Source organism: Talpa europaea (assembly GCF_964194135.1).
Source record: "Talpa europaea genome assembly, chromosome: 4".
NCBI classification, from domain to species: Eukaryota; Metazoa; Chordata; class Mammalia; order Eulipotyphla; family Talpidae; genus Talpa; species Talpa europaea.
In genome coordinates this window covers 69,610,224-69,630,121 of record NC_140070.1, presented here as the reverse complement: position 1 = coordinate 69,630,121, position 19,898 = coordinate 69,610,224, and the positions used below count along the sequence as shown (strand labels likewise).

The 19,898-nt window shown below is 37.1% G+C and overlaps 1 protein-coding gene across 1 annotated transcript in view; it reads right to left on the bottom strand.

Annotated features, from left to right (window-relative positions):
• The window catches only part of LOC311170242 (EGF-like and EMI domain-containing protein 1), a gene marked incomplete at both ends in the record, with an annotated part of 629,838 nt that overhangs the window by 89,482 nt on the left and 520,458 nt on the right, over positions 1-19,898 (bottom strand). Inside the window, one exon of the mRNA XM_084232626.1 lies at positions 13,424-13,546. Coding sequence (XP_084088752.1) covers positions 13,424-13,546 — 123 coding nt within the window. The remainder of the gene's footprint in view (positions 1-13,423; positions 13,547-19,898) is intronic.

Genomic DNA, 19,898 nt, shown 5'->3' with positions numbered 1-19,898 from the left:
CGGAACGCTTCAGACCCCAGGTAGCTTAGCCCACTCACATGAACAATCCCATAGGGTCAGCAGACATACAACTTTGATTATTGGGTAAATGATTATATTTTTGTTCTATGATAACTGAAGAGATATGTCCTAAAAGCTGTCGGTGTCAACATTCCTACTTATTTCCTGTTTCCCTTATATTTGATTCAAACTTTAATCTTAACTTGGCCTATATTTGTGCATCTCCACATTGCAGATCTCTAGTTTTCAGATACATTTATTAAACTATGACTCCAGTTCTTTTATTCAGGTTTTGTGTGTTAATCCTTGTTTTTATATTCTGGTTGGAAATAACATTTTGAACAGTCACCAAGCTCTGCCTTCAACTGTCATTTACGATCATACATTATACATAAGGTTATTCTATATAGACGGTGTAGAGGTATACATAGACAGGGCATTTATAGCCTGTCTCTGAAATGGCTACTCAGCATCAGTCTCTAGGCTTTGTAAAGGTCTAGACAGTCTTCCCTCTCTTGCCCAGAGACCAGTCCCTTTCCTTATGACATACTCTGTTTCCATTATGCCTAGCAATGGCAAGCAGACTATAGTTTCAGAAGACAAGCATGCCCACCATCCAGCTGAATGGCAGATTCATATGTTTGCTACATCTGGGGTTAAAAATATGATCCTTTTTTTTTTTTTTTTGGCAAGAAGTCAGTTGATGAATCTAAACTAAAGTAACGAAATTTGAATTTAGTTAATTTTTTACACTTATATTCCATCTTAAATTACAAGATAATTTGAGAGAGTGTGCCCTCTAAAACTAAGGTTTAAAAGGACAGAGAACACAACAATAGCCATTGCAGCAAAATAGGAGCTGTGTTATGAAGTGGGGTAGAGAAATCTAAATTAGGAACATAGGGCAATAATTAGGTCTTCAACTTAGTGGTGGGATTCCTAGAAGCCAAAGCCAGGTAATTATGTAATTCTCATCCAATAAAGAGAAATAGACCTTAAGGGTGGCAGACTGCCTCTAATTCTAAACAGAGCATATTTTAAACATGAGTGAAAATGGAATAACAAAATTAAACAATTTATTTCAGTTATATGTTAAGTACTGAGAATGCAAAAGCGATTAAAATCTGGTGAGAGTCAGGTAGGAATAGAAACCTTTATAATTCGATGTGAGTAGGTCTGTATTAGAGACGTGCCCTTGGTTCTACGTGGTGGTAGAATATAATTTTTCAAGTGCTGTCTTGAGCTAGTTTTGACATCATAACTCATAACTCAACTCTCCGCCACATTTTGTTAATCTTTTACCAAAATAGTTTCACTTCTCAGGCGCTAACATTCCTGATTTACTATACACACATATCCAAATGGCAGAGCTACCAGATAACTAACACTCTGGGATGCCCCTTGCCTCCTTGACTTGCAGAATTATTCACAATACCCAATCCCAATGAATTTAGACTAACTCCACCAACTAGCCATATATAAACTGCCTCCGCTATTCCCAGCTTGCTGTCATCATGTCTCCGGGATACAGCCCTCACTGGCTGGGACCTTCTCTCAAAGGAAGCTGTTAGGTAACAGAGCGTTCTGCCACTCATCCGTCTTTGTGTCCTTCTAGTGTATCCCACCGTCAAAAGAATATTTAAACCTTAAAAAATAGGTGCCACCTTTTGTTTATTAGTATGGGAACAGATCGGGGAAGTCTTCTCAGAGGTGGAATCAGAAGTGATTTTACGGGGCCTCCCCGGTAGCGCAGCAGGGTGAGCGCAGTGCTGTGAAGCTGTCTTCAGCCTCTGCAGCGCGGGTTCGATCCCAGCCGGCCAGCAAGAATCCCACACTGCGCGCAGATTGCCCACTGCTCCCCTCAGCATTGTATTTCGGTCCAACTGCCTGTTCTGCTCCCCACTCTGTCTCTGGTGAAATCTCTCACCCTCCTGTGCCTCTGACTGTACCCCAGTTCTTGCATAAATAAATAAAAAATCTTTAAAAAACAAAGTGATTCTAACCTGAGTCCTGAAATTCAGGAAGAAATTAGGCAAAGAGAAGTGGGGAATATGAGATTGGAAGGGAAAGTGTTGACTTGTAGTCAAATCAAGGAAGGGTTAAGCATGTACAAATTCATGGGGATGTGGAACCTTCTGGTACACTTAAGGAACTGTAAAATGTTCAGTGTGTCTTCAGTCTGGGGTTCAATGTATGAAGTTATGTCAGGTGTGAGAGTAATAACAAATACTCACACACCTGAAACATTTTGCAAACCATAACAAGGGTTTGGCACTAATTCTAAATGCTATGTGGGGACAAAGTATTTTTAGTAATGTAAAACAATTTCTTAAATTGCATTTTAAAGATTTATTCATTTATGCATATAATAGCTGGGGTAAAGGCCAGAGGTGTAGGGTGTGAGGATTCACCAGAGACAGAGTGGGGAACAGAACAGGCAGACTGACAGAAATACACTGCTGAGGGGAGCAGGAGGTGAGTCAAGAGAGGTCTGCTGTGCCATGTGGGTAGCTCCCTGGCTGGGGATCGAACTCATGCTGGAGTGGCTGCGAATAGCTTCATAGGTTGTGTCCCAACTCCTTGTGCCACCAGGGAGGCCCCCTTAAATTGCATTTAAAAAAGATATTTCTGGAAATGCTTTAAATAATGGATTAAAGGGGGAATGTATGGAAAATGATAACTAATTGAAAGCAATGGTAATAAATATTTCTGTAAGAATTTGTGAGGGCATGAAAAAAAGGTGGAGACAGCTCTTAAGGGTTTTGTGAAAGGAGAGCCCATTGATCTTACTGGGAATCTAGGTTTATGGCTTCAAAAACAGGAGGTGTCATGAGTGACTCCAGTTGTATTAGACTGGCCTAAAGAATGGACACTTACTAAGATGAGAACATCCAAGAGGAGAGGAAAGTTGGATGTGGTGGGAAGGAAGATAAATTTAGTTTTAGGCCCACTGAGTTTCCAAAGCTGGGGGGACATCCTAAACAAGGGGTTCAGACAGTAGCTGAACCTGTGAGTCAAAAGAACAAGATGGTGCTGGTTAAATAATACTCATTTTGACATCATTCATGTCCAGGTAATTGTCGGACATGGGTAAATTTTTGCACATGATTAATACAATGGAAGAAGGAGTAGAGAAAAGTGCAAGTCAGAATTCTGAAAGCCATAAGGGGTTTGGAAGTGGATAGAGGGAAATGACTGTATGAGGGAAATCACACTGAAGAGAAACAAGAGAAAGTTGTGTCAGACAACTCAGGGGGAGTGAATAACTAAAAAGAAAGATGTTATTAATTTCACAACACTGAGCAAAGTGACTGAAAAATGCTTCTGGAAGCTATCAATATTGTGGATAACCTCGGCAAAACTAGTTGAAGGGACGAGTTTTATTTTAAGATAGAGAGAAAGAAGCTTATGTTAGAGGAGAAAGTAATAAATTCTGTAATTTCATTTTAGGAGCAAGATTCTAAGAGGAAAGTAAGGTGAAATTAACCTGAAATAACAAAGGAACACTTTGCTCTGAGTGAGGAACAAAGCAGATGGAACTAAGATTTAATACCAAAGCTTCAATTTGGGAGCCCCCTTAACTGATAAATTTTGCTTTCTCTGCAAAATAAGAGACATATATTCAGTAATACAGTATGAAATCATTGAATTGCAAAAAAAAAAAAATCTGTGTATGATTGCTGTTAGAAAATGTAAAACTCTGAATCCATGTGGCTCTTTTCTTGTCAGCAGTTAGAAAACTATGCAAGGATACTAGATTTGGATTTAAGTTTTATGCTCATATCTGGTATTTCCAAGCACTTAATCCTTCTGCTTCTTTTAGATGTAGGCAGTACTATTTTATGTTTAATGTCTTTCTGCACTTTGTACCCTGTGAAAATGCATAAGCAGCCTGCAGCTTGCTGCCTCCAGTGCTTTTGGAAACAGGGGAATATAAATCTTCAACCTAGTGATAAATGAAAATGGGAATATTTTACCATATAGTAAAAATATATTTGTGAATATTGCTGTAAAACTCCAAAAGCATTAAAAATGCAGGGGAAAAAGTGAAATGGAATTGTTAAAAGAATCAGTGATTGTGTGGTTTTAAAAAACTCAGCAGCATGTAGGTTCAATGGAAGTCATCTGTCTGACCCTCCATAATTTTACTTAGTCCTATGATTATGGCAAACTGAAGGTATGGAATACCACTAATAAAATTATCTAACATTTATTGAGTGCTTTTTCTTTGTCAGACACTGGGCTAAGAATTCACCTGCACTGTAACTTTTTCTCACTCACATATACATATGGAAAAACTGAATTATTGCATAGTTAAGTATCTCTGTGCTTTGAATAGATTTCAAATAGATGTAAGAGTCAATACATAATAACGATTATTGATTCAAGTACCACTCATCGAACATCCAACATGGGTCAGGTATTATTCTAATCTATTGATATTGAAGTTCAGCCATACAGTGTGTTTTCTGTAATACACTATGAATTTATTTAAAAAACAAGAAAACAAAAGTTTTAGTGTTTAATATCAAGTTTTATTATTTGATACTATATATTAGAAACACCTGACATTTGAAAATATTTTACAAAAATAGAAAAATATCCAAGAGATTATGCCAAAGGAAGGTATGCAAAATTGTCCAATAGGAAGAAAAAAGAAAAGGCAGGTGGCAAGTATGAAAACCGCCATGCTAACTTTTCATCCTCTTGTTTTATTTTGTTTCACCCTCAGATATAGAAGTTAGATTTCATCATACTGCTCAGTTCAAGAAAAGTTATTATCATTCCTCAGTCCTTGGAAGAACTTACACTGTTTTATCTGTTCATTTTTAGATGCAGAGTCCACTCTTCATTTCCTCTGTTTCTTGGGGACATCCATGCTAGTGTGTTAAACACATTCTTTCTCATGTTGTGTGTGACTTTGTATAATATATAATATTGATTTTTGTGAAATGTTGTCCTGGTTTTATTAGATATAGGCATGACTAGCGAGACAGAGATTGAGATGATAGCAATTCTGAAGATGAGAGATTCTCACCAGCTAGACCAATATGAAAACCTTGTTTATGAGTAGGATTCAGATCTCAGTCTGACTCTACAGTTGTCAGGTGTGCCTTTCCAAGTCTGCCAACTGCAGGGGATTGTAGGAAAAGGGAAAATTTCTAAATGCATCCCTAAAATCCAAACTGCTGGAGAAGTGTTTTAATCAGGTTAATAATCAACATCATGGATTAAAAACTAGAGATGTTAATGATTATTTTTGCAAGTTCAAAAATTAGAGATGAGGAAGGGAATGCAGTGGGGAAATTCGAATCTTGGGACTTAAATTTAAACATCTATCACAGAAAAGTGATTAATATAGGAGGTGATGAAATTAATTATGACTGAGAGATGCCATCAACCTGACAAAACTAAACAATTTTTTTTAACCTGACATATCCCTTTCAAGACATCAGCTGTCACCTGAAATGAATTCTGTTTCTAATTTGTCTTCATAAATAATACAACTAATTGAAAGGTAGTAACAATGGAAGTCTTTAACTTCTTTCATCTCCAATTTGAGGATAATCGCTTTTATTCCCTGGAAAGAATATTCCACTCCTTTTATCAAATAAAACTAGACATTACTGAACAGAACACTGAGATCAAAAACAAAAGAATTCATTGTTTGAAGACCACCACATATAATAGCTTTCTCAATTTTTTCCCTAAAGTTTAGCATTATCTTAAAATATGAAGCTCATAAAAATTTGACATAAGGAAATTTATTCAAGTTCAAAGTCTAAGAATATCTTAATTAATCAAGTTTCAAGATATACATAGCTACCCACTCCTTGCCACCTGACTTCTGCTTATTTGGAATTAATATATGACCTCTCACTCTGCTATGTCATGCAATCATACAGAAAAATCTTTCGTTTATAGTTTGCCTATAACCTTTCTTCTTTTTTTCCTCCCTCATTTAGTGAAAATAAAAAGGGGCCATTGGAGGGGAAGGAGGGTGGGAACCAAGCCTGATGGTTCCCAGCAACTGGAAATGAAATTTTATATTAAAGAATAATAATTAAAATGTGGTTTATCTGAGGTTGCTCTGTGCAGACATCAGTGACTGCCTGTGTTTATGTGAGCACAGATGTTAATAAACCTGTGTGCTAAAAGAGGTAAGAGCACAAGGAGCATTAAAACTTTCCATCATTTGATTATTTCACCCCATTGGGAAGACCAATTTCAGCAAATACATCAGAGGAAGGACATGATTATGAATGGAGATTTGAGCTGAGTGTGTTTCACAAGACTGTAATTAAAAATGGAAATCCAAGAAAGATTTTGCAAGATATATTAAATTATAGCTAAAATTCTACAAGTTACTTAAACTGCAAATTACCAAGTTAATACTAAAATTTGAATAATGTACATTTTTTGAACCCATCCCCTGGCTGTTATAAAATATCAAATGGTAAAAGAAGAGGTTTTGTCACCCCAGCTGTTTATCTTTGCCTTTGCTATCACTGCTTGGGTGATGAGTCTTTAAGGATGTGGCTGAGGTGCATGTCATGTAGTTTTCGCCTATGTTTCCTTCTATATATTTTATGGTTTCAGGTGTTATGTCTAGTTCTTTAATCCATTTTTAAAGAGCTTCTGTACAGCAAAAGAGACAGTAACCAAAACAAAAAGACACCCCACCAACTTGGAGAAAACTTTTGCACACAACATTAATGATAAAGGACTGATCACAAAAATCTACAAAGAGCTGAAGAGACTCAACAAAAACAAAGTAAATAATCCAGTCAAAAAATGGGCAGAAGAGCTAAAAAGAAACTTCTCCAAAGAGGAAATGCAAATGGCCAACAGGCATATGAAAAAAATGTTTGGAATCATTTATAATCAGGGAAATGAAAATGAAAACTACCATGAAATACCATCTTACACCAGTGAGAATGGCACATATTAAAAAACTAGCTTCAACAAATGTTGGTGAGGATTTGGAGAAAAAGGAACTCTCCTGCACTGTTGGTGGGAGTGCAAACTGGTCTAACCACTATGGAAAGCTGTGTGGAGATTCCTCAACCTGCTAAAGATGGAGCTTCCATATGATCCAGCAATTCCACTCCTAGGTATTTACCCAAAGGACACAGAAACATTAATTCAAAAGGCACCTGCACCCTTATATTTATAGCAGCACTATTTACAATAGCTAAGCTATGGAAACAACCTAAATGCCCAAAAACAGATGACTAGATCTAGAAGATGTGGTACATATACACAATGGAATATTACTCAGCAATCAGAAAAGATAAACTCATGTAATTTGCAGCAACATGGACGGAGCTGGAAGGGATCATGATCAGCGAAATAAGCCAGAAAGAAAAGAAAAATACCGGATGGTCTCACTCACAGCAGGAATCTAGAAAACCTAAATAAGGGACCAGGAAAAAGACTAAGTATAATAAAGAAAAAAATCAAAATCAACAAGTAACTATAAACCAGAGATACACTGTGGGGAGCAGGGGGAAAGGAGGGTTTAGGGCCAAAATAAGGGGGGTGGGAATTGTATGGGGAATATAACCAAAATGAAAATGCATACATTGCGCAAAAATGAAAAAATGATGTAAGAATTATATAAAATGAAATAAAGCATTTAAGCTACACATTTATTTTTATTAAACTTGGGATAAAGTTCTCACATTATTTTTATTTTTTATTTTTATTTATTTTTCAAAGATTTATTTATTTATTTATTTATTTATTTATTTATTTATTTATTTATTTATACAAGAATTGGGGTACAGGCCAGATTCATGGGAGAGTGAGAGGATTCACCAGAGACAGAGCAGGGAACAAAACAGGCAGACTGAGGAAATACACTGCTCAAGGGAGCAGCGGGCGCAACAGGAGAGGTCTGCCGGGCCATGTGGGACCCTTGCCAGCTGGCCGGGATCGAACTAGGACTGAGAGGCGGTGGACAGCTTCACAGCGCTGCACTCAACCCCCTGTGCCACCAGGGGAGGCCCTCACATTATTTTTATGATTGGACTTTCAAAAGTCAATGTTCTTTAAGTACTTTTCAAATAAAATTAGAGATCTATTAGATAATTATTTTTCATAATCCAATGGCACTTTTAAAAATATAGATTAGCAGATGGTTCATTATGATTTAGCAATTATGGAGACTCCATTAAATTATCACACTTTATAATAGAGATGAAGTGACCTTAGAATTGCTTTCTCTATTTCTACACTGTACCCAAGAAGAAACCTGGGTAGGGGGAGGTTAAATGATTGGTTGAGGGTCACATGCCAATTTACGAGTTCACTGTGTCACTGCCTCTTGCTGTGTGGACAAGATGTAATGGTGGAATCACAAGAACATGAACATTTCTTTCTTTCTGATGATGATTGGTACAATGCATTTTATGTTTCTTAAGAAGTTGTTTCCAAGTTAAAGGGAAATTCATAAGTATGGAAATAGCTTAGTAATATCTGTGTTAGTGGAAGCCACCAATAGCAAAGCAAATCTGACTAGTTTCATTCCTGTCTACTTTCCCATGCCCTGTCTGTGTCCTGACACCAATCACATGCAGTTGATTTCTCTGTGATTCTTCTCATACTTAGGGCATATCCACAGACTGACTGCCCAATTCCTACTTTCAGGAGAGGTGACAGTGGGCCAGCAACTGTGTTACTCAAGGACAGGGATTCAGCTCCTGACTAGAAACCCATCTTTTTTTTTTTTTTAAGATTTTATTTATTTATTTGTTTGTTTGTTTATACAAGAGCTGGGGTACAGGCCAGATGCATGGGAAGGTGACAGGATTCACCAGAGACAGAGTGGGTAACAGAACAGGTAGACTGATGAAATACACTCTTGAGGGGAGCAGTGAGTGCGACAGAAGAGTTCTACCGCGCCATGTGGGGCCCTCACTGGCTGGCTTGGATCTAACAGGCACTGCAGAGGCTGTGGACAGCTTCACAGCGCTGTGCTCAACCACCTGCACCACCAGGGTGGGGCCTAGAAACCCATCTTAAAGGAGGCTGTGGGGAGAAGTCATCCCTGACTAAGTTTGCATCAAACTAGATCCATCAGGAGTATTCTGTGATCAGAATCTAAGCTAAACATATCAATGTCCCAAAGGTCCCATCTTCTGTTACCACCACGCTGGAATTTCAGACATCAGCATGACCATATCTTGAGACTATATCCTGACATGACATTGCAATGAGATACACCCATATATACATCTTTTAAAGAAGTGTCATCATGGCAGCAGCAAGAACATTGTGAGGAATAAGATACCTTTAGGAATCTGAAGAAAATAATGGGCCCTTTCCTCCAGAAAAATAACAAACACTCCATAATTTTATGGACAAATTCAGGGACACAAACTGGGATCAGTTACACTGAACTCCCCAGTTTTGTGTCAAATGACCAAGCATCCTTTATGATAAGTCAAGTGGCCCAGACATTTGTACTTCTTGCCACCACACTCAGCAATTATTGCAGTGACTCTTACATCACCTCTGGCAGAGACTTACTGGAAACATGGGATAGATATGAACACAAGTACATAGTCCTTATTTACTTATTTGTTTTTTGAAATGGAGTTAATCTGAAACTTTTAAGTGTGGGGGGGTGCAAGGAGTATAGTTGTGATTAAAAGAAAGTACACAAAGCATGAGAGGCTCTAACTCAAAGTTACACCAGCCTAGGCCTATTTCTAATGGGCAGAATGGGGCAAAGGAAAGTCAAGAAGGGAGGGGTCAAGATCAAAATTTATACAATCAACTTCAAATGCTCCAAAGTGATGGAATCATAGTTTCACAATGCCTTCTTCTTTTCAGTGACTCTGTCGTGGAATACGAGGAGTTGCTCTCTACTACAATTTTCTGGTAAGCATCAACCACCATTCTCAGTCACTTGCTGGGTAGAAAAATTCCCAAAAAGAAAGGGAATTATTTCAGTGGTTTTGTTTTTAAAAACTTCTGGCCCTGGGCTTCCCTGATGATGCAAGGAGTTAAGTACTGCGTTGTGAAGATATCTGCAGCCACTGCAGCATGAGTTTACTCCCCAGCAGGCCAGGGAAAAACCCACATGGCACAGCAGACCTCTCCTGCCTTGCCTGCTGCTCCCCTCAGCAGTGTATTTTAGTCAGTCTGTCTGTTTTGCTCCCCACTCTGTCTCTGGTGAATGCTCTCACCCCCTGAACCTATGGCCTGTATGCCAGTTCTTGCATGCACAAATACATAAATCTTTGAAAAAAAATAAATTAGAAAAATAAAAACTTCTGGCCCTTCCTACTTTACAACTTGAAATATAGACTAACGTGAGAGTTCTTTCTGGTACATTTGCTGTTCAAAACAAATAAACCAACAGTTTTGCCTTCAAACACTCATTATTAGTCCTTAAATACAAGGCATTTAAATTATTTGTGAGCTAATTCAACAAGACTGCTGCAATTATGTCAACTGAGAAATTGAAGACCATTCTTTTAAACCAAAATTTCAGCATACGCATGTGAGAAAGGCATAAAAGCTTTCGCCAAAGGTCATGTGCTGGGTTCTCAGTGCAATACTTGTATAGAATAGTATAAAAGGGATTAAATGAGGCACAGCAGACCTCTCCTTTCTTGCCTGCTACTACTCTTATCAGTGTATTTCCATAATCTGCTTTTTCTGTTCTTAAAAAAAAATAAATAGAAAGAAAAGGGGTTAAATGATAAAAATGATTGTAGTCTTTGAAATCCATATTTCTAATTGGCTTAATTTGTTCTCTCAGATAGATAGATGATAATCTATAGATAGATCAATAATAGAAAGATAGATAGATAAATTGATGATACATTTATACACACATACATGCATACCTACATATATATAGATTATATATCATTAACTTTATACACTGTGTTGAAATTCTGCATAAAGAGATCATCAGCATATGGGAACAGCTTATGTAAATAAGCTGTTGTCATAGCACTAAAAATGGCTTTTAAGGAATAGAAATATAAAACCTAAATTATAATATCATTATCCAACTCTGCTTTTGACCTGATTTATTGCAACAAAAATTGGAAAATTCAAAGGTGGTGAGGAATATAGAAAGAGCCTAGTGTTTTTCCTAAGGAATAGCTAAAAACTGCCAGGGTTTATAAAATTGATTGTAACTATAAATATGGTTTAGTTCATTATAGAGTTTATATTTTGCCTTGTCACAATCACCAGATATATTAGATTTATATCAATCACTACTGTGCAAAATATTTTTCTATCAGACACACCAAAAATTTATGACACACAAAAAGTCTAAATTTTACTCATAAATACTGCATTTGCATGTGTTAATAATCCTGCTGCTTCTAAATATTTTATAATGACAGAAGTTATAGTTGCAGTTTAAAGACACTACGAGCTGAAGGTTTTACAGGTAGGGGATGGGAATGAGAAAATTATTCCTGTTGCTAAAACAAGACTAATTATAATAAAGTAAAAATCAAAATCAACAAGCAACTATAAACTAGAGACACACTACAGGGGGGCAGCAGGGAGAGGAAGGATTAGGGTCAAAATAAGGGGGGGTACAATTGTATGGGGAATATAACCAAAATGAAAATACATGCATTGTTAAAAAATGAAAATAATGTAAGAATTATATAAAATAAAATATTAAAAAAATAATACAAGTAATCCTGCCAAAAGAAGAAGATATCTGGATAACTAATGTACATGTGCTGTTGCCACACCTGTGCAACTGCTGTAGACATGACCACTATGACACTGGTTTCACTGGACACAGCAATATGACTTCCCTCTAGCTTTACTTGACTTTGGCAAATTCTTTATTTTGTTCTCAGAATTCCCAGTTTCTCCTAGCAAAATCAGACCTATGACTAGAAGATATTAAACTGTTTCCTTTGGCCTTCCCTCATTTTCTATAAGACAAGGTGGCGGGGAAGACAGCCTCCCTGGTGGTGCAGGCGGTTGAGCACAGCACTGTGAAGCTGTCCGCAGCTTCTGCAGCTAGGTTCGATCCCTGCCAGCTGGGGAGATACCCACATGGCACGGCAGACCTCTCTTGTCTTGCCCACTGCTTCCCTCAGCAGTGTGTTTCTGTCGGTCTGCCTGTTCTGTTCCCCACTCTGTTCCTGGTGAATCCTCTCACCCCCCCACACCTCTGGCCTGTACCCCAGTTGTTGTATGCATAAATAAATAGATCTTTAAAAAATAAAGTATCACCAAATTAAGGGGTTTAACAAATGAATACAAGAAATTCCAATAACAAACTTTTAAAAGTAATCCTTATACAATAAAGTTAAACCAGCATTTGAATTGTACTGTGCAAGGCACCACTCTTTAAATGTAGTATTTTATAGAGGGACTTGGCAATGAAATTAGAGTATGGGCTGATGCTATCTGAGGATCATCATTGATAGAAAAAACTTTTATGTAAACCACTTCAGTTAAAATGAACAACAGCATCTATAAATCATACAGGGAACAACTTAAAATTTGTTTGTTTTTTTTTTCCTGGGTATAAAGGTGCACTCTTAGAAAATTTATGGAATTCAAAAAACACACAAAAAAGATACTTTAAAATAATAATGTAACCATATAAAACTGACCTCTAAGAACAGTTTTTCTGTCCAATGAATATATAATAATCTCAGATTTACTATCTGTACAATTGTAACTATTCTTTTTTTAAGATTTATTTATTCATGCATACAAGAGCTAGGATATAGGCCAGAAATGTGGGGGGCAACATGATTCACCAGAGACACAGTGGGGAACAGAACAGGCAGACCAAGCGAAGTACACTGCTGAGGAGAGCAGTGGGTGAGGTAGGAGAGGTCTGCTGTGCCATGTGGGTTGCTCCCTGGCTGCCTTCGTGCTGCAGAGGCTTCAGACTGCCTCATAGTGCAGCGTTTAACCCCTTGCGCCACAAGGGAGGCCCTGCAATTGTAACTATTCTTGAGAAACAGTAAACTCCTTGTCATATAATGCATTATAATTACTGCTGCTGTTCTTATGAGTCCACTTCTGAGTCTGCTCTGAAATGAGTAAACATTGTAGTTAGTGACTATAAAAGCCAGCATCCTCTCTTGTGCCTCTGTGCTGTACTTGTGTATAAGCAATAATGCACAAATTGATACTTTACTGCATGTAGCAGAAATAATAGGCTATGAAAATTATCACACATTTGGAGATTCAAATTTTGCTTGTGCATGTTGATTTCTATATTTTCTTCCTCATATTTATTATGTTAGTCTTTTAGTAACAAAATATGTTTCATTTCTTAGTATTATACATGAAAACTGTCATTTTTTTACAGATATTTTTACAAGAGAAAACCTTTCCATCCTGCCCTTACATAGACAGGTCGATTTTCATTGAAAACGACTTCAAGCTGGTTCTAATATTTACTCACTTATGCAGGTGCGTTCATCAGCATGGAGTCTGTATCCCGTATCACATTCACAGTGGAAGGTGCCCAGAGTGTTAATACAACGCTGCTGGCAGCCTCCATTCACCACCGCACATTCATCGACATCTAGAGGAGGAAGACAGATGGCCAGGATTACAATGTCATTCCAATGTCAGCTTCAAAGAAATGACACAATATTTCTTTGATACACAGTATGTGTTATATTGTACAAAGGCACCGTCTCTGTGGCCACAAATCTTTGCTTGTTTGATGTATTTTACTCCACAGTGTAAGCAAGAAAGTATGGATAGAAACTTTATTGGACTTTTTAAAGCTAAGCAACAATGAGCATTGGGATTGCCTCATAATTTTCTATTGCTTAATTAGACAGATTGGTGATAGAGATATTTCCATGAAGAAGGAAAATTGGAGGGGAGAGGTACAATGAGCCACTCTATCTGGAACAGCACACATTTGTAGATAAACACCTATAATTGATCTAACACAGCTGAATTAAGCCACTAATAGAATAAGACCTTGACTCTCCTTCTCATGTGCTATAAACATTAGGGAACATCAGGGAAGAGACAGATAAATAAAGCATGATTTGGAGTTCTTAAAATTATATCAAGGAACCTCCCCGGTGGTACAAGGGGTTAAGACTCAACCTATGAAGCTGTCCGCAACCTCTGGAGGGCGAGTTCGATCCCCGGTCAGGGAGCTACCCACATGGCCCAGCAGACCTCTCCTGTCTCGCCCACTGCTCCCCTCAGCAAGGTACTTCAGTCAATCTGCATGTTCTGTTCCTCACTCTGTATCTGGTGAATCCTCTCATCCCCCACAACTATGGTCTGTACTGCAGTACTTGTATGCATAAATAATAAATAAATCTTTAAAAAATTATATCAATACATTTGCTTTATTCAATTTCTTTCTTTTCACTCAGACTTCTGGTTACTGACATAAACATGCTAATGTGAGAGTTTACTTAAACTTTAGAAAACAGAAAGGAGATCAAGACTGTTGGTCACTTATGATCACAGTTATGATTAATGAATATAATATTCCTCTTCCATTAGAAAAGAGTGATAACTCGGGCCTCCCCGGTGGCGCAGCGGTTGAGCGCTGGACTGCGAAGCTACCCGCTGCCTCTGCAGCGCGGTTTGATCCCCGGCTGCTCCCCGGCCACCCAAAGAGGGTCCCACATGGCGCGCAGACCTCTCCTGCTGCCCGCTGCTCCCCTCAGCAGTGTACTTCGGTCCTTCTGCCTGCTCTGCTCCCCGCTCTGGCTCTGGTGAAATCTCTCACCCTCCCGCGCTTCTTACTGTACCCAGTGCATGTATAAACAAAACAAACAAACAAACAAATCATAAATAAATAAAAATACATGCCTCTTTAAAAAAAAAAAAAGAAGAGTGATAACTCAATACCTCTTTGTACTTCTTTGTACTCTCTGTAATCAGCACTTAGTTTTCCAAACTCAGAAAAAGAAGACATCCATATAGAGTAAGTTTTCAAGGTAATCAGCAAATTAACAGCTTTGAAATTGTTTTGCTTGGAGAATTATTTTACTTGAAATATGTTTTTTGCCAGGTATAAAAATAAAAACCAGGGATAGACACGGAGCTTGGCAAGGGAAGGCACGAGTACCGTGCAGGGAATGTCTCTGACTTACCATGCTTCCAAACCCAGATATTCCCTCAGAGAATAAGTGGTCACTAAAATGCAGGATCTTATATCCACAGAGTAAGATTCTTACTTGACATCAACTTTCAGAAGGAATACTATTGTGCTATCTCATCACATATTTTTTTTTCAAGATTTATTTATTTATTTATTTATTTGTTTGATACATGCACTGGGTACAGTAAGAAGCGCGGGAGGGTGAGAGAATTCACCAGAGCCAGAGCGGGGAGCAGAGCAGGCAGAAGGACCGAAGCACACTGCTGAGGGTACAGGAGAGGTGGGTACAGCAGCGGGTGCCAGGAGAGGTCCACGCGCCATGTGGGACCCTTGCCAACAGCCGGGGATCAAACCGGCGCTGCAGAGCCTGTGGGTAGCTTCGCAGCCCAGCGCTCAACCGTTGCGCCACCAGGGGAGGCCCCTCATCATCGATCTTTTTAACTAAAACTGACTATATTTCTAGTGAGTGATTTGTACTGTAATATAATCTAGAGGATTTATCCAGAGGAAAGCAAATGAGTTTTCTTTAATTTGGCATTGACTTTTTAAAAAAGAAAAAATATATATGCAGAATATTTGCTACAAAATAAGATCCACATTTTAAATTTATTAGTTGAATGTTATATACATTTTACACAATTTAGTATTTCATTTCTAAAATTAGATATTCTGGGGTAATTTCTGATATTTTTTAAAAGAGTCTTATTTTAGAGATAAGCACTACTGATGTTTCAATGTGTTAGAATTTTAATTAAAATTTGAGTGCAATAAACAATCCTCTAAGTCTCTTTTTTACAGACTCATGGCAAACAGAAATCTCCATTTGTTACTTATACTTTATGCAGGGATTTAACATTTATGCTAGCTAAAATTTTATCTTCCAGCTTTTGAGTATTAGTCCTCATGTTGGAGAAATAATTTCTGATTATTAATTTTGTCAATTTCTCAATTAGATATCCTCCTTGTTCTTTTATTTTAGGTATCCAAATAAAACCATTAACACCCAAAGGTAATATGTTTTAGATAATAAAGTATCAATGCTTGCTATCAACAAAAATTACAATCATATACCATATATATATTAAATACATGTATCTTAATGGATGAACAGAGAGAAAAAGGATTATTTCTGAGGAGGAAGAAAGGTATCTAGATTGGTTGTCGTGGGGGAGTGTTGGACAGGAGATTTTATCCATATCTATTTTTTACATCACAAATTTATTCATGTATTACTTGTATAATAAGAAATTACCCATCAAACTTTAGTACTTTTCTGAGAAAAGAAACCAAATTAGTGCAAAGAAGAAAAAGCTTTGGATTTCTTCCAAAGACAAGAATGGACCTTGATTTTAAAAATGAGCCACATTTTTATATGTTTTGGCAGGTTTATATTTTTTTTAAGATTTATTTATTTATGCATACAAGAGCTGGGGTATAGGTCAGAGATGTGGGGGGTGAGAGGACTCACCAGAGACAGTGGGGAACAGAACAGGCAGATTGACTGAAATACACTGCTGAGGGGAGCAGCGGGCGAATCAGGAGAGGTCTGCTGCACCATGTGGGTTGCTCCCTAGCTGGCTGGGGATTGAAGATTGAACTCATGCTGCAGAAGCTGAGGATTGCTGCATAGTGTGGCACTTAAGCCCTTGTGCCATGAGGGAGGCCCTATGTTTATATTCTTAATTGCCCCCAAAATGTTTATTAAAGTAATGCAACAAAATAAAAACATATACCTATGCACATGCACAATCAAGTCGTGTCTGTACTGTGAGTCATATAGTCTTGAAGAAATTATCCTGGTATTGAAACTTCTTAGTCTGTAAAGTTGCCTCTTTGAGACTCATTCTCCTCACCTATAAAGTGACACAGTAGTGACTGCCATCTGTATTATGCTGTGATTTATTTTTTTTTTTCTTTTCATATTCAAGCACAAGATTTTGGAATAGGTTGTTAACCCTTGAGATGATGTGTAGAGATTAAAGATCTAATAATTTTATTGATTAAATAATAAATCTAACAACATAGGTTCCTGAAATGAGAGTGCATAATTAAAGCAGTGAGCAATACTGAACTCAGGGAAGGAAAATCTCATTGGGCTAGACTCATGAGGGAATTTTTCAGTTAAAAACTGTGATTGGGAACACGGAGAAGAAAGTGCTACCCTTAAGGTGTAATGGTTTGAATATACAGTGTGTGAGAATCAGTATTAGATAAACGAGGTTGGAGAATAAGGTTACAAAGAAAATAAAGTCAAAAAACAAGCATAGACTTTTCTTTTAATTAATTTGGATAACAAAGTCTTCCTCTTCTAATTTACAATGCAATATAATTCTGGATAGTTTAAGACATGATAGGTTGTCTTCACACAGTAGGTATGCAAACTTATCAGTTAAAAAAATCAATCATTTATAGAGTACCAAATACAAATTTGTGCCAAATACAAAGTAATTGGTTTGACTTCCTTTTTGTTTTTTTCCCTTTCAGAATACACTGAATTTTTTTTAAAAGATTTATTTATTTATACAAGCACTGGGTACAGTCAGAAGTGCGGGAGGGTGAGAGAATTCACCAGAGGCAGAGCGGGGAACAGAACAGGCAGACTTATGAAATACACTACTGAGGGGAGCAGCGGGCATGGCAGGAGAGGTCTGAGCGCCATGTGGGACCCTCGCCGGCCAGCTGGGGTTTGAACCGGCGCTGCAGAGGTTGCGGGCAGCTTCGCAGCCCAGCGTTCAACCACTGCACCATCAGGGAGGCCCCAGAATACATTGAATTTTTTATTGTATGGGCATCATACACAGTTTTCATATCTGTCAGCACATTTGAATTACTTGGTGAGGATTTGAAAATGTCCTTGAGTCTAGGTGGTCTGGGAAGCAAACATTCTATAATCATCCATATGTGTGCTAAGAGTTAGATCCAGTTATTTGAGATGTAGTCAGTTAATGCTGTAATCACCTAGCACCAGAGCTTATTAAAATGCAGACTAATTCAGTAAATGTGGGGCTGAGAAACAAGATTTGTCATTTCTAATAGATTCAGGGTGATCTGGAGTGTCTGGCCAATGGATCATATTCTGAATAGCAAAAATATAAATAGTCCCTTGTTCAACCCTTAATGTAACATAGGTCACAAATGTTATGATGTGGCTTGATTTCTCAACTGTTGACCAATAGAGTAAAATAGACAATCTATAAAATAAATATATGCATGTATTTATTTAAAACATTTTTACATTTATATGTGCATAAATTTATTATTTATCAAAACATCTTTAATAAACTAATCACCAGTATTCCCCACAATGTTCACTTAATAAAACAATAATTTTAAGATAATTTCAGCATTACTTGTTATGAAAAATGACTTGTTTCTATAAAACACGAAGGGTACTTTAGATCTTTCCGATGGAATAGCTCTAATATAAGGTAAAACTAGGTTAAATTGCCATGATATTAGACTCTCAAGCTGAAGTTGTCACAAGCAATTTTCTTTTCTATCTAGATTCTGCCCAACAGAGTTAAAAACCAGAAATGTCAATATTACATTAAAATGTTATTATCAAGCATACTTATATGTGAAGAAACTATATCTTCAAAAATTCTGAATTATATCTTTGTATTAGATGCTTACAGAAAGTCCTGCCCTTAAAACTGGAGCTCCAGGATACTGCCGAGAATGATAAAGTGATTATAATTTTTTCAGCATTATCACTGTGATATAGAGCAAAGATTTCATGATTTTTATACTATAAAAGAATGTCAAAAAGAATCAACTCTGCCTGCTATTTTTCCTTTTTAATGTCCTTTTCTCTAAATATTTCTGCTGCATTTATCCCAATACTATTTCCCCAGATGGTCACAGAATATAATACTTAACATAATTCATATTATTATAAAATGTATTTTGCACATAATAGCTCCCTGAGACAATAATGATCCACTTTTGTTCCCAAACAACTGAAATTGTTTCATATTATTTTTTCTTAGAGTGTGTGACCAGAGTAAGATAAATTATTCTTCTACTTGCCTTTTAATACATAGTTCTCAGAAAGTTGTTGATTGGAAATGTGTTGCTTTATATTGGAAATTGTATTGTAGAAAGTGTTGGATATGAAGGGAATATTAAAAGGTGTAGTGGAGATTCCACTGCATTTTCCATATCACTTTATTTTCACTCTATTTTACCAAACTGTGTTTGCTCTGATATACCATATTGTATTAAAGTAGCTGACTTTTTGTTTGCAATTCCATAGTGGATGACTGAATAAACTCTTTAAGGTAAAGATCCTGTTATATTAAACATTTTCTGGCATAGAATCTATAATCCATAAATGTTCTTTGAATGAATGAACGTGTGATTTGAGATCATACACAGCACTCAATGGTCTTAACCACCCATATTCAATTCTTCTTAGAATTAGGCTCTCATCTCACCTTCTTTTCTCCCTTGATGTTTGCTTTCAACCATTCTTAATTAACTTTAAACATCCAGGACCAAAATAACTTTTAATTTTGCTAATGAGCAAATTTGAACTAGGTCTGTAGTGAATATTCACTGGTTGCCTGTTTAGGATACAACCATTTTTCCTGTACACTCATACTAAATAATACCTAGGTTTCCTTTAGGGAATTTTATCTCTTTCATTTTAAAAAAAAGGTCATGTAATTTGTGTGGGACTGATGAATGCCACTCCTGGTACATTCTAGTTGGCTCATCTCACTTCCTTTTCCCATAGTGATTGGCTCATATAATCTTTTCATGTGCATATGGTTTTCTTGGGAACAAATAAACA